The sequence below is a fragment of the Orbicella faveolata genome, unplaced genomic scaffold (assembly GCF_042242905.1).
Source record: "Orbicella faveolata isolate gen_17 unplaced genomic scaffold, um_ofav_v1 contig_34, whole genome shotgun sequence".
NCBI classification, from domain to species: domain Eukaryota; kingdom Metazoa; phylum Cnidaria; class Anthozoa; order Scleractinia; family Merulinidae; genus Orbicella; species Orbicella faveolata.
In genome coordinates, this window is record NW_028301563.1 from 33,567,175 (window position 1) to 33,582,500 (window position 15,326).

Consider the following 15,326-nt stretch of genomic DNA (forward strand, 5'->3'; position numbering starts at 1 on the left):
CAAACCACACAAGCCCTGTGGAGGAAGCTGTGGATATTTTTTGGAGCAACACATTTTGAGCAGTTCACCAGAAAATGAAACTAATAAGAGGTGTAAAATGTTGTGCATTGTTTTACCAGTTTATTGTGAGTTGCTTTGATTTTGAGAATAATTTCCAAGAGAACAGTTATATTTTTCACATAAAGTTCAAATCTATAGTGATTCCAAGGTTAAATTCTTTTAGGTAAAAAACTGCCAAAACTTAAATATACAAAAAGGAACAAATTACGAGATGGATAACAAATGACAGTCTTTAAGATTTCTAGTTCAGTTCTGGCGCAGCGCCAGGAACGTTTTCGTGGCACTCTGTGACGCAACGCGATGTAGCTAGCTTTTTCGTGACAAAGCGTCATTCATGGGAGGTCATGTGTATCGTATCACCTTAAATTAAATTAAACGTGTCCAAAAATGTACAATTGTATGATCGTTAGAAACACAGGAAACAAGAGCCTCACGAAAGCATTCATTTGACTTAACCTGTGGATGTCACCTTCCCATCTCTGCCCTCCGTCTTGTTTGGAGCTAAAGATAGAGTCCTTCTCGAGTTCGCATTCCTCGAAGTCCCGCCGCTGTCATGTCGGATCTAGCGAAACTGCGGGGAAACGCCATGAAGCGGTCGGCTAGTTACAATGGGTTGTCTTTCGGTTTGCCTAGCAAAATTGATGAACTGAAAGTCGACGACAGTTTGTTAGATCCTGCGGCATTTTCGGCCGAATGGAGCGCTGTTTTTCAAAACCAAGGAGGCTGTAAGTCACTGATAACATCACCAAATCACGCAGTTGATTGCTCAGTTTCAAAAGGATTTGGGAGTGGATATGTCGGCGCAGAAAAGGCCGATGTTAGTTTAACTGAGCTTAGTGATGCCTCTAGTGGAAGCGATGCTTGGCAGGAGGAATTGATTCTTCGTTTGAGAAGACAGGAAGCGGTGATTGAAAAAGACAAAGCCAGGCTTGAGGAGGAGGTAAAAACCCTCCAATTAAAGTTGGAATTAGAGGAAGACCTCCGACGAAATGATAAAGAATGCATGGATATCTTAAGAAGCCACATTTCAAAGTTGGAAGGAAAGCTACAGAGCAGCGAGAAGAAGATTAGAGAGTTAGAACACGAGAAACAACGACTCGAAGTGAACTCGGTTTCACCCGCAACAAAACCAGGTGAATTTGCTCTCGTAAAGGCGCGCTTGGATGCAAGCGTGGCCACTATTCAGGCACTTGAGACGGATTTGAAGAGGATCAAAGGAGAAAAAGCTAAGCTTGAAGGCCAGGGAAAAGAGTCTCAAGACATGTTGATTAAGCTTGAGCATCAATTACGCAGCGCGAATAAAGAACTTCAACGTCGAGAGAACCGAGTCAATCAACTCGTGGAAGAAAGAAGATCCCTGGAGGACTATCAGATCAAGGCTCGCAGCTTACAGCGGAAAGATCAGAAATCCTCTTATGCACTGCAAATTCAAATTGTAAATCTGCAAGAAAAACTGGAGATTTCATCCAGGACTAATGAAGAGCTGGCTAGCGAAAAGGAAAACTTACAAGCTAAAGTCAAACAACTCGAAGACAAAATAAAGGAGCTGGAGGGAAGCTATCGTTCCAAACTCGAGCAGGCTATGGAAAGATTAAAGCGACAAAAATCTCACACCGAAGAAACTCATAACAACAAAATGAATGGACATTCAAGAGATTATATGTCTTCAAGTGTGGCTTCATCAGATCCCCTGATGTCAGAAGAATACCAAAGTAAAGCGGTTGGTTCTTTTGGCACTTTCTCAAGTGGACAGGACAAAATGTCAACACTTGCAGCGTACACTTCTGCCTTGTTAATGGAATTAAACAAACAAATACCGGAAAACTCTTGTCAAGAATTTGATTTAGCCTCCCTGGTGGCTAGTTTAAAGGAATTCCTTGATAAAATATCCACTGGTTTTCCACAGACACTACAAGAGGCCAAATTTATAGCAAAGCCCTTGAAACTGACTGGTGGTGTGAAAGAGCCTTGTCAAGAGGAGATTGTATGGGAGAAAAAAACACAAACTGTAAGTAAACAATTTTTCATGTGACAGGTTTGGTTTCAAACTGCAGAATTTTGTAATGTGCACGTCCAGAAAATATCCACACTTTCCCCACAGAAGGAATTGGAATTTCCTGGGGGGTGGGGGTTCTGTAAAACCAAAAAATATAAAGAAGTGTGTAAGGCTTTATTGGAATTTCCCGACGGGTGGTGGGGTCTTAGAGAAAATCCCTTCTGTGGGGGAGGTATGGATATTTTCTGGAACTACACAATGAAAGTAGATTTTAGAATAGAAAGTTAGGGGTTACCAAGGAAAAAATGGGCAGGTTATACTTTGTTGGGGGCTGCGGTAGGGGTGGGTGCTTCTTGAAGGGTCAGTGTAAAGTGCAGACTGCGGACTGCAGACTGCAGACTGCGGACTGCAGACTGCAGACTGCAGACTGGCGGTAAAATACAGCCTAAGGGTAAAATACAGACTGCAGACTTTTTTGAGTGTATATTGTAATATTTCCATTAAAGTATTTACCGTCACACAGGGTTATTCAGGCTTATTACAGTGAAAGTCTGCACTCTGGTTAGACTGAATATCGCTTTGATTAGATCAAACCGAATATCACTCCGGTTAGCCTAAATGTCACTCCAGTTATCCTGAATATCACTCAGGTTAGCCTAAATAATGCTCCAGTTAGCCTGTTTTCAGTTAACTCTCAATGATTAAAATGGTAATAGGATTTAGTTAAAAAGTCTGCAGTCTGCAGTCTGCAATCTTCATTTTACACTGACCGGTTTGAAAACGTTTTGAGTTATAATAATTATTTTATATATATTGTGTTATTTAGTATAAATATCATTTGTCATATACAGTGGTATATCCATGTACAGTGGTAACATTTTTTCAATATTTCAATTCAAAGGTCAATGAAAGTCAAAGAGATGGCAGTAATGGGTAAGTTGTCATTAATGTTAAATGTGATGAATTTCTCCAGCCACAGACAGAAGAACAAATGCCCATCTGTACTTCAAATGGACGACTCTCTTCTCTTGCTTGCTTCTTCCCTGGCCAAGAGAATAAATTTGACATTTGAACCAAACAATTGCCTACGACTTAGTCTAGTGATTTCATTCTTTCAAGATATTTGTAGTGTTCCCAAATGGTTATTACTTTAGCACAAAAAAGTAAAACCTGTGGCAACAGCTTACGAGAGACACTTTGAGAGAGAGGTCAAATTTTATTTTGGCTACAAGGTCTTTAAAGTGCATGATTAGCCAAAAAAAAATCTGGCCATAGTTGTTCGAAGGTTGGACAACGCTATCTACTAAGTAGATAATCACTATCCGGTGGATAAGCATCCTCGGAGACCCAGGGGCAGTTAATTGGGGCAAGAGGAAATAAATCGGGCAAAAGAAATGAAGCGTCGCAGGTTTCATTTCTTTGCCCGATTTATTTTCTCTTGTCCCAGCTAACTGCCCCTGGGTCTCCAAGGATGGTGGATAAGTGTTAACAAAACAAACCAGGCTATCTGTTGGATAGTGATTTATCCAGTGGATAGTGTTATCCCCTTTTTAAACAACCCAAGACGTTTCTGAAATCTGTCATGCCCATGAAGGCTACAGGGTGCTGCTAGATTCCTACTGGATGACAATAATCACAAGAGACAAAATTTCCCCTAAAATATCACAGACCTATTTTCATCAACAAGTTTTACATACCCTCTGTCAGGCAGTCTTTGGCAAGGCTCTGAATTAAAGTGGGTATTCTGTGAGTAGGTAGATCCCAGTATCTTCCCTGAGGAGTGTTTATGCACAGGATACCCAAATATTGTCCTAGCTTACGGCCTTCTTCTCCCATGAGGCACAATGGCCTTATGGTTAGTGCTTCGACTCTGAATCCAGCATTCTGGATTCAAGCCCTGGCTGGTGTCATTTTGTTGTGTTCTTGGGCAAGACACTACTCTTGCAGTGCCTTTCTCTACCGGGGTGTATAAATGGGTACCGACGAATTCATGCAGGGGAGTAGATATACTACTAGTTGCTTTATGCTTCAGAGACCGGGATAAGTTCCAGCCTGATGGGCCACTTGGCTGATATGGAGACTTCACCTTTACCTAACAATGACCTTCTTGTATCTTAGTTAACACCCGGGTTTGTTCTTTCTCTCTAGCACACCAAAGGCTCCACTCTTCATGGTGCAGAAAGTGACTAGGGAGAAATTTACGACGTATCGACCTGATCTCTGGGAAAGAAGACAAAATGCATCCAAAACCAGCTCTCATGCAAGACACAAAAAGAAAACTCAAGTTTCAGAAGTTGAAAAAAGATAGAAATAATAATACATACAATTAATGATATATCTAATTTCATTACATTATAATAGTTAATAATTTCTGACAGCATTATATATCTTTATAATGCAAAAGTTGGCTGTTGTTTTGATTATGGTGAAGATTTTGGCCAAATCTTGTTACAATGCATTTTTGATGGGTTGAACCAAGTGTTCTGTGTTTACTGGCATGTAATGTGTTGACCATTTCAGTCAGACATGTCAGTAGGCAAAATGAGAAAACAATGACCAATGCATGCGAGAAATTTGAGATGTTACACACATCTATGCAATGGGACTTAATCTTTGTTTGCAAAATCCAGACTTTTAAACTTTGGTGCAATCTGTTAAACTAGCCTCCAGAGAGAATACAATGTTATGCAGTGTATTTATTTGTACTTTACTCATTGGTTGGTTGGATTAGACATAACTTGACAGGTATAAGTAACGGATAATCATTAATAACTACTTATTAACTGTGAGTGAGGCCTTAATGGGAAAATCGCAAACTGCATGGGACCTATACAGCAAGGCCGAGATTTGAGATTTTCCTGTGAAGACCAAACATTCGAGGTCAAATTTAAGCTTTTTGCTTTGGTTTTGCAGACCAGTAATCGGCCCATAGGCATTACGGGAGACTAATGTGCATGAATTAGCGAATAAGAGCACAAGTTAATATATCGGCCACAACCACAAGCTTTATGATAATATTGCTTAATTTAATGTTTATGTCAACCTTTTTTGCAACCTGGTATAATTTGTATAATTATGTTTGCTCGTTAAACTCAGTGAAGTTTTAAAATATTTTAGTACCTGGAATCTGTCCTTATAAATCAAGCTGCACATGTATATTGAATATTTAGGATTTTAAATTACATGCAGTGAATTTAAGTGGTTCCTAATATACGACAAACAGTGAAATATTGTTAAATACAATGAAATTGCCGGATTTTGTGGAATATGTAAAGTACATAATTTGTACATTTTTATGTTCTCATTGGTTATATCCAGTCCACAGAACGGGATAAAAAATGATAAAAATACCCCTTGATATAAGACTTGAGTTAACATATGATTGATTGTTGAATGGATGAAAACTATTGTCTTCGAGTCAAATTTTATTGAAAGTAATAGTAATATGTTACAAATGGCAAAATTTGGCAGGCTCAACTATGACATGGTCTTTTTCATCAATAATTCACGATATGTTATTTTGCAGATTCACAAGTGGCTGCTTTTTTACTCTGAGCGTTTCCTCAAGAGAGGAAATAAGGAGTGAAAACAATTTGGAAAATGGCACAAATTGGGGACAAAGCAAAAAATGCATTTTACCTTGATTTACAATAATTGACTCAAGGGAAAGTAGGGCCTACTTGTTGTCAAGCTTATTGTTGAAAATGCTGCGTCGCCTTTGGTTTTTGCTGTATGACAAGCAAAGATGTTTTGCTTGTTTACACTTAAGCTCCAGTGCTTGGTTTTTTCAGAGGCTGGATAATGGTATCCTCTGGAGAAATCACTATTTAATGGGCAAGTGTTGACAAAACATATGCCATGCACTGGATAGTAATTTTATCCAGTGGAAAGCTTTATTCTTCTTTGAACAAATAGGGCTTGACTGAAAAGTTATGGCCAGCTCACAACTTTCAAGTCCGGTTTAAGAGGAATTGGAAACACACACTGCAAATACCTTTAAGTGTTTATCAATAGGCCATGTTTGATATATCAATATTCTAACATGGCTCCAAGGCTTTCAGGACAAACTTATCGATTAGGTGGAGTTTTCTTTGTATCCAAGTCTCTTTTGGGAATGAAAGACACCTGAAAGCCTTGTATCCATGTTAGAATATTGATCTATCCAACATGGCCTATTGCTAAAATATATAATATCAGTACATTGTAAGCAGTGTTTAAACCCATGCATTTATAATATTGTAAAATTTGCCTTGCTGTGATATATATTATATATATTCTAAAAAAATTAATAAACCGTCTCTGGAATAAATTGCTTGATGTACTTGTAATTTCTATTATGCCAGTGACTCTTGCTGCAATCACAAGGGAGTTGCATATTAACTTCATAAATTAATAACACCCTTGTAAGAACTCAACCATTGAAATGTTTGCCTTCACAAGAATATTTTATTGACTTGTTTATTTGTGTTCTAACTGCACTCTTGTGTTTCTTTAAACTTCCCCACAAAACCACAAAGATCTGTTGCAGTGCAAAATTCTACCATCAATGTACAAGAACTTAAGACCAAATGCAAAGAGAGCATTTGATCAAACTAGATTCTTAACCCTCCCATGTCCACCCCAGACATCAGGATTAATATTTTCAACTAACATTTCTTTCAATGGCCTGGGAGGAGACAGGTAATGTGTCACTGATTCAGGTGTATTTTACAAGTTGTAACTAGTTTTTAACAGTATCAAAAGTCAATGCTTCACCTGCAAATACTGATGAATTCCTCTTTTAAGCAAAACAATGATTTACAAGAACGCTAGATTGTTGCATTTAGACTGGAACGAGTAACAAAATTGGCACCGATTTGCTCTGTATCTTCTAGTTGGTGAGAGAGTTTGAGACAAGTGGCACAACCAACCTCCCCCACCCCTGAACAATTCAATCCATTAAGATACCCCAACTAACGGATACTTGAAGTTTACTAAATACAACTTACAATATCATACGTAGTTTTGCGTATTTTAAGAACATTTTAACTAAAACAATTACAGCAAAAATGTTCAATCATGAGTCATCAATCTTTGCAAGAAAGAGTGAGGTGAGCAAAATACATTAAGCAAATAGTTAATCCCAGGTGCATGTAAAGTTATACAAGCATGTTAACAAGTGCATGGAGAAGCATGTCCCAGAAGTGATCATAATAAGTCACAAGGGTTCATACATGTGGCAGTGTTCAACAATGCATGAGGCGTAACTTTACTATTCCCTATACAAAATGTTCAAAAAATAGTGTGTGCATAATTTGTGATAAACTTTAAGGTGAATTATTACATGATAATGCATTTGAAATATATGAATTCAAATTGACCAATCAGCACACATCAACTTCTTGAACATTTTAAAAATATTTATAAGACAGTGATATTATTATACATCCCTTTGGAACTACAGTTCACACCACTACAATAATCTGGGCATCTTTACATTTCTGTAGCTTATGGAAATTTGCTTGTCTTTAAAAATGACTCTAGTGCACTTTCCTCACAATTTTTTTTCCAGGTTTCCCAATACATCACCAGAATCTTGTTTGGCAATACTAAAGAGGGTCCAAAACTTGGATGTCAGGGGTAAGAATGCAATGCAAATGAACCCAGTCATGAGTGCTTGAACCCAGAGACCAACACCCCTCAGCCATTTTTACACCACAACTTCAAAACTGACCAAGCTTAAATCACCTATCTACATTTCTCATGTCGATTGGCTTTGAACTCCATTTAAGCCATCATCTGTCAAAGTTAATTGATGTCAATAATTTTGTGCAGCTTCCCCGGAGTGACTTCAGCCATGAAAATCCTCTTTGCAGAATATAACAAATACAAAATTCTCCCCCAGGGAAATTAATACATTGACCAACATTAGCAGAAAATTAAAAGCAAGAACTTTAAAATCTGTTATTTTCCTTTGCAACATTATGTATACAATAAATTACCATGCGCAACATTTAATGATAATTTTCATTGTATAAGGCACACGCTATCCAATATCTTGCTACATATCTCCTAAACTCCCTCTCTGCCTGTGTCTGACTGCTCAAATGTATATTGAGTGCATTTTCAATTTCTTAGTCCATCTTGAGGTTAACGTAAATGTATCTTATAAATTTAAGGGATGCCACAAAGGCCACAGTGCTCAGCATAAGGAAAAACACATAACAAGTCAACAGGGTGTAACCAAAGAACTGCACCGACTGAAGCATGCCGGACATGTTGGATCGTTTGTAGTAGTAAAACATGGCGTAACCAAACACAAACCCAGATGTGGAACTGAAAAAAATGAGGGAAAAAAAATCAAAGATAGGAAGAATTAGCCAAGTCTCATTAAGTTACGACTGAAAGATATACATGACTTGTACAAAATCATTTTACAGTGTGACCAGTCCACCCAAGGCTGCCCGGCAAAATTTTCTACAAATTTAATGAATAAAAATCATGAAGTTAACAATAATTTCCCAAAAAATTATCCATGTGGTCATTTTGATTAGTGACTATTTTAAAACTTTTAAAATGCCAGTGGTCAATTTGCAAAGAATTTGCTTATGAGGCCTTGGTCAGAGTAGTCACACTGTAAACCTGTTTTCTCCACCAATTATTTTTTGACACAATAGATTAATGTTTGTCTAAACATGTCATGATGTAGCCAAAACTTCGGAAAATCTGACAATATCCCCTCCTTTTCAAAATTTTCATTCTCCACTCTCAAGTTCATCAGTTTCCCAAAAACTTATCGTTAAAATTGGATAGAACCAAGTGTTTTGAGCAGACTACACTTGGCTTTTGAACAGGTAACAGCTTCCGTAAAAGAAAATATTTTCTCTGAAACAAATATCATTGCATATTTTTGCACCAAATTGAAGTTATCATTATTTTACAGTGTAGCAAAAATACTGCAACAGGACATCTCTACTGCTTATTCGACTTGTACTCTACTCTGAGTGAAGTTTGATCACAAAAATAAGATTGTCTTGTTTTCAAGGCAGCCTTACCCTCCACACATCAGAGAACGCCACCACCAACGGTAGTCCTCACTTGAAAGTTGAAAATATGTTAAGGCGATTGAGATGCATGCAGTGACACTGAGCAGGATAAAAAACACTATAAACAGGATTCCATACAACGTGTACTGTTCCCGTCCCCACAGAGTCGCAAAGATGTAGTACAGCTCCACTGATATCGCACTGCAAAGGTATTACAAGAAATTAGTTCTAGATTAGAGGGTGTATTACTGTGCCTTTCAAAAAACACACAATCTCTGCCCCATTAACAGCTTGTTTCGCTGTTTTCAATCATCTTGGTGGACCTCCAGGAATCTGATTAGAAGTTTACTTCAAAAAAAGAGGGTATATTTCTGTGCCTTTCAAAAACACACAATCTCTGCCCCATTAACAGTTTGTTTCGGAGTTTGAAATCATCTTAGCAGACCTCTAGGAATCTGTGGGTTGTGATTGGTATATTTTGACCCATTTTACTAGTTCTCGTTTTTTTAAGGTTTGCTGTTGTCATCTTAATTATCATTGACAGCAGCCAAAAATGCAATCCTTTGTTAGTTTTGAACTTTGGACAGGGTTTGCATGTCATTATTAAAATGCACAGCAAGGCAACAACTCCTGGGATTTTCCTGATATCCAGCACTTTAATGCTGTTCGTGTACATGCCTATTGTTTAATAGAATTAAGTGGAATGCTTCAATCAGCCATTTTGACCATAAAAAGAAAACATCAACAACAAACCTGAATGGCAAAAAGCCACCAACAACCATCCTCACTGAGGTGCTTCGATACCTGAAAATAAAATAAAAAATTGTGGCTCAGACACACCATTCATACAGTCTTGTATTTTAGCAAGTGCTAGTTGTTCTGATAATACTTTTCCTTGATTAAGGGTACAACCTTCCCAGCACTTGTTTCAAACTTTGAAAAGTGGAGCCAGACTTTATTTCACTCCTGCAGTTTATTCAAATGGATATATTTATTACAATGTAAATTAACCAAGGATTTTTATTCAATACTTTTGTCAGCCATAAATCTTGCCATTATATTCTTAAAGCAGATTTCTTCCTCGCATAAAATGCGTACAGGGCTCATTTACAACTACATTTAGAGATGTGGCATTTATGAAAGATAAATACAAAAAATGATGTAAAATCCTGCAAATAAGAAACTAGCAGAAAAAGAACCTAGAGCCCGAAATTTGTCGAGCGGATCTAGGAAGGTTTGGGGGTTTGGTCAAACGTGACCTAAGAATACTGTAAATCCCATTTTTAAGGACCTCAATTTTAAAAATTTTCTGAGCCTGGAGGATGCTGCGGAACCCCCACAAGGCACTCACTGCCTTTGGTGGTCCGTATTTCGAACCCCCTTCTCTAAAATCCTGTATCTGCCACAGAATTTACAATTCACACACCCACTTTTATGGGACCACATTAAGCCTGGAATTTTGGAAAAGGTTCATATTTGGTATGGAAGTAATAAATGACTATCACATTGGTACAGTATCTGTTGCGTTCCACTGGAAGCTTCACACATGCTGTAAATTGCTTTGAACATTAGTAGTTCACGTCTTAACTGCAAACTTAGTTCTGTTTACCATGGTATCGGAGGGATTTCCCTTGGAATGTTCTTTGTTCTGCATGGCGCATTGAAGCTACCTGCCCAGTTTTTGCCAAAAATTCCACCAAGAATGGTTAGAGGAAAACCCACTGAAACAGAAAATATAAGAAATGATACATTTTAGGGTATGCATAAACTCATTCATACTCTAAAACTAAGTGTGCTGAGCTAGACTGTAATGCTGAACATTATGCATTAGCTGTAAGTGTCTTTAAAATAGCGACTAACCGATCAACCAGATGAGCATCAGTAGAATAATGGTGGTGTACGGCAAAGCCTGAGTGGATTGGTAATACCATGCTATTGAGTTGATAATACTCCAGATTACAAAGAATGGAACTGAAAGAAAACAAAAAACACAATGAATTAGTATCTAGAGAAAACATGGCCTATTTAGAACATCTAGTTCATCTTCAGAATTATAAGGGTGACTCTGATAGGCCTCATAAGAAAAACAAAACAAAAGCCACTTATTCCAAAGATTTCATCAGTAGCTACTGTATGCAATGAAAGGGTAGCATCACCCATCATGAGATCAGAGGGTTGTAGACATTGCTCAGGTATTTTATTTTTCCACAATTTGTTCCATTTTTGCAATGAGATCTTGGAGTTAAACTCTTGGCAATGTATACTTCCAGAGAATATCCATACCTCCCCCTCAGAAGGGATTTTTTCCAAGACTTCCCCACCCCTCTGGAAATTCCAATTAAACTTGATACACTTAAATTTTTTGGTCTTAGAGAACCCCCATCCCACAGGAAATTCCAATCCCTTCTGTGCCAGTATGGAGGGAGTATGGATATTTTCTGGTACAGGACAATAAAAGAATTACTTACTAGGCAAACTTCAATATAAATCAATTCTTTTTCTTATTCTCCTGGGTCAAGAAACCCCATATTTTCAAATGAGCTGATTATCCAGACTGTAATAATTCATTCCTGATTTTTCAACACTGTAGTAAATGAATCCTTGGCTCTACAAGCTTGTCTTAATAGTTTGCAGCACCTACCAGAAAACATACTGGTTGTCAAGACAACATTCCAAACCCAGTTGGTTCCACCAATTTTTCTGTAGAAGTTACTGGACACATATCCTGAGATACCTGTTACAAAACAAAAACACCACAAATTAAGGTACATACTAGGTTATGGTGAACAGAAAGTCTGTCTAGTCACCCATAACAACAGTGCTTATCTCCAGTTTAGGGGTGTGTAGCACTAAGAGTGATTGTAACTCTGCTTCTAACCCATCAAAAGGTTCTACCTCTCTGTCCTGAGTGAAGAAAGACACTACAGATAAGAGAAATGTCATGCCCAAGGGCACAATACGGTTCCCCCTCTCCCTTCCTCCAGGGCTTTGAGTTTAAAAGTCCAAATACAACAGGCTGAGTGTAGAAAGCCTGCGACTGTTATTGAACATTAAGCTCGGCAGACATGCATTAACTAAACAAGCAAACTAACAGTCACTTACAGCAGGTCAGGGCATACAACAAAACAGCAGCTGTGTTCATTGACCCATGCCTGGGAAAATAGCATAACAGATTATTATTATTTTCTACATATTAGAAAATGTGTATTAATTCTACCTATGTCAGGGGAGGTTTTTAAGGAGGGCAAAGGTAGGAGGAAATATAACCAGAACTATATCATAATCTTTTATTACAACATGGGTCTATAACTAGCAGCAGGGGGGTGGGGAGGGGGGGAAGGGTAGGGAGGGGTAGAGGACGGTGCAGTTGGCGACTTAGATGAGAGAGCAAAGGAAGGGGTGGACTAAGAAGTGGGGGCTTTGATGGTGATGGTGGGAGGCTAGTAAGGGGCACTTTCACAGGGGTGTATAATTGGGGGCTTAGTGTGGGAGATAAGATATGTTAGGGGATATGTAAAAGTGGAGAAACATATTAGGGACATGACAGGAAGACTACAATTGAGGGCTTATAAGTTGGAGGTATTAGCGATACAGCCTTAGAGAAAGGGCAGTGTGTAAAGAAAGTTTCCTCCAATAGCCTGGGGCAGGCAGATTTCCAGTCAAGTGGATTTCCAGTCGGGCTAGTGATTCTATCCCTAACTTGCCCAAAGGGCAACTAAAGTTTCTTGGCTAGTATATCATAGTTAGAGCTTTTCCAAAGGACTAGCTGGAAAATTGGTTTTCTTTGCACTCTGAGGGGTCTTAGAAGTGGGAGAGTGAGGGACAGACCATTATTTTCTTCAAGGGGGAGAGGGGTGGGCAATTTTCTAGGGCATCAAAAATTTTGCTCACCAAGGGTTGTGCAAGAGTCTTTTAGGTGGGCAATAGTTGGTGCAATAATAAGTCAAACACAGGACCTGGAAAGTAGATAGCACTTGCTCAGTTTTTTCCAGCAGTTTTTGCTGTGCAGGAATTTTTTTTAATGAAAATTGCCCATCTCCCCTCTCAAATAAATGGTCCATTCCTTTTGAACAAGAAAGCGTTCTCGTTGTTTTCATCTCTAAAGCAATTCTTCCTACCTGTGAACATTAAACAAACCCATCAAAGCCAAAAGTATGATACCAAAGCAAAGAGCAAGAAACTGAGAACCCACGCCTGTAACACAACAGATGAACCTGGTTATAAAACAGCACCCTAACTACAGGGCCCTACCTATGTACATTAAACATGCCCATGAAGGCCATCATCAGGATGAACACACACAGCATAAGGAATTGAGAGCCAGCACCTAGACAGGTACAAAAAGCACCCAGAGGGACAAAGTGACTATATAACACTTGTGCAGATTGGCAGAACGTGTATGTGATTGAGCATGAGTACAAGTTTTTAGACCTTAGTGTTAATACTTTGAATTATCTGATTTCCTAAACATCTTGTACCAATAGCCTCCTTTTCTACTAACAGGTGAGCAACAAGGAGGAGTGAAGACCCTATGGAGGTAACTGGAACTTCAAATTCAAAATGTGTGCTCTGTTGCATGTTTATACTATTATCTACATGTCCTGACAATGACAGACCAAAGAAGGTGCAGCCAATTCAACAATAAAAATGTAATCCCTAAACTGGGCTAAAAATAACCTGAACCTCCATACTTCAAGTATTGTTCTTTTAATCTAAGACATTTGAGAGATATATAACCCTGTCCAGGACACTGGGAAATATCATAATGATGGAGAACCAAGAGAAAATCATTGCTCACCCAGGATGGCACAAAGCCAGCTCTTGTATGGTGGAAACCTGAAGACATCAGCATGAATGATCTTCCAACCAACTTCATCTTGATCTGCAACATATTGTGAAGAGTTCTATTTAAGACAGAGCTTTGGGAAGAATTTATTAAAAGGGGCTTCCCTTGTGTTACTTTTGTCAGTAAGAGCTCTTAGACACAACAGCACACTTTGTCCTAGTTGGTCTGTCTGTTGGTCTTTCTCTCTGTCTGTCAGTCAGTATGTTGGTCTGCCTGTCTGCCTGTCAGCTGTTTGTTCCAACTTTTGCCATAACACAAACATCATTTTTAATACCCTATCTAAACTATGATGATAATGTTGGCATCTTGTTGTAACTTGCCCAGTTGAGGTGAAACCTTAAAACTGGTGAAAAGAAAATTGACAAGCGCCATTTGCTCTCCGTGTCGTACAACAATCCAAGACCACAGAGAAAAGCCAAGGATCAAATTAAACACGTAGTTATTGTCAACATCTAGTTTCTCCTTACAATATCAACACATTGCCAAGAGGACAAGTGATGGGAACAAAGAACAAAGTAATTATCTAGACCAACCATCAGACACAATGAAGAGAGTTCTGGACAAATAAAGAATCAATTTCAATTCATCAGAAAGAAAAATTCCTGATACGCTTGCAAATTACAATGCCAATACTTCACACCAAATTCTTGGAAGGCAAGTAATACAATTTAAACACATATGAAAAAGTAGCAACTGTGCGAAAGAAAAATCTTCACCTTGACAATGATGTTAATTCAAAAGACTTTCAAAATACTTGTGATCTGGTTTATTACTTACCAATATCATCCATTTCTTCGTCATCAGATACATTATACTTCGCAAAGTCACTCTTGAGGACTCGCATCTGTGGAAAGGAAAACAAAGTAATTATTTATATATCATACATATCATTAAAAACATTACGTCTTTTATTCCTAGAAATCAAAGAAGCTAGAAACTCTGCCAGAACTTTAGGAAGCAACTAGGAATATTACTACACTCCCTCAGGATGGGATGCCAGATCATCACTAGTTACTCGCGCAAATTCAAAGACAAGACAAGAGCCCCTGTGAGACTAATAAATTTATTAACGTGAAAACATAAACGTGTCCGACTATGTTGTTCAGGCATGTAAGACAAGTCCATAGACAAGCTAATGATACAGCCAAATGCGTCTGGCACATCTCTCAAGTGTTCTTGAAAAATCCCAAAAGCTCACTAAGGTTGACTTGTTTCTTGTAACTGAACTCTCTTTAGATGAAAACTTCTTTAAAGCAGTGCTCCTGAGGGTGAATACCGTGTTAACTGTATTCTATCAAAACTCTCAGTCTCATCTTCATTCGCTAACTAATAAAATCAAAGTACACTGTATGTTGAATTACCAGGATGATCACCACAAATCCTATCAACAGGAACACCA

General features: G+C 38.3%; 2 protein-coding genes across 3 annotated transcripts in view; one reads left to right on the forward strand and one right to left on the reverse strand.

The window, feature by feature from the left end:
* LOC110043133 (uncharacterized) lies at positions 1–6,365 on the forward strand. Its single transcript, XM_020748552.2, has 3 exons — positions 1–2,068; positions 2,958–2,989; positions 4,205–6,365. Exons 1-3 carry the CDS (start codon positions 614–616, stop codon positions 4,362–4,364), a joined length of 1,647 nt encoding a protein of 548 aa, XP_020604211.2. The 5' UTR covers positions 1–613; the 3' UTR covers positions 4,365–6,365.
* Positions 6,366–6,482: 117 nt separating this feature from the next.
* Positions 6,483–15,326, reverse strand: part of LOC110043132 (transmembrane 9 superfamily member 1-like) — a 13,480-nt gene continuing 4,636 nt past the window's right edge. Inside the window, exons 8-18 of one of the 2 annotated variants that reach the window (XM_020748550.2) lie at positions 15,289–15,326; positions 14,705–14,771; positions 13,880–13,963; positions 13,200–13,275; positions 12,184–12,233; positions 11,723–11,815; positions 10,942–11,052; positions 10,691–10,802; positions 9,835–9,885; positions 9,091–9,282; positions 6,483–8,371 (exon numbers count right to left, since the gene is read on the reverse strand). The exon at positions 15,289–15,326 is cut by the window's right edge and continues 34 nt beyond it. In XM_020748550.2, the coding sequence (XP_020604209.2) occupies positions 8,170–8,371; positions 9,091–9,282; positions 9,835–9,885; positions 10,691–10,802; positions 10,942–11,052; positions 11,723–11,815; positions 12,184–12,233; positions 13,200–13,275; positions 13,880–13,963; positions 14,705–14,771; positions 15,289–15,326 (1,076 nt within the window). In that variant the 3' untranslated portion in view covers positions 6,483–8,169. Of the gene's footprint in view, positions 8,372–9,090; positions 9,283–9,834; positions 9,886–10,690; positions 10,803–10,941; positions 11,053–11,722; positions 11,816–12,183; positions 12,234–13,199; positions 13,276–13,332; positions 13,409–13,879; positions 13,964–14,704; positions 14,772–15,288 lie in introns of both variants that reach the window. The other variant, XM_020748551.2, reaches the window with a different exon arrangement.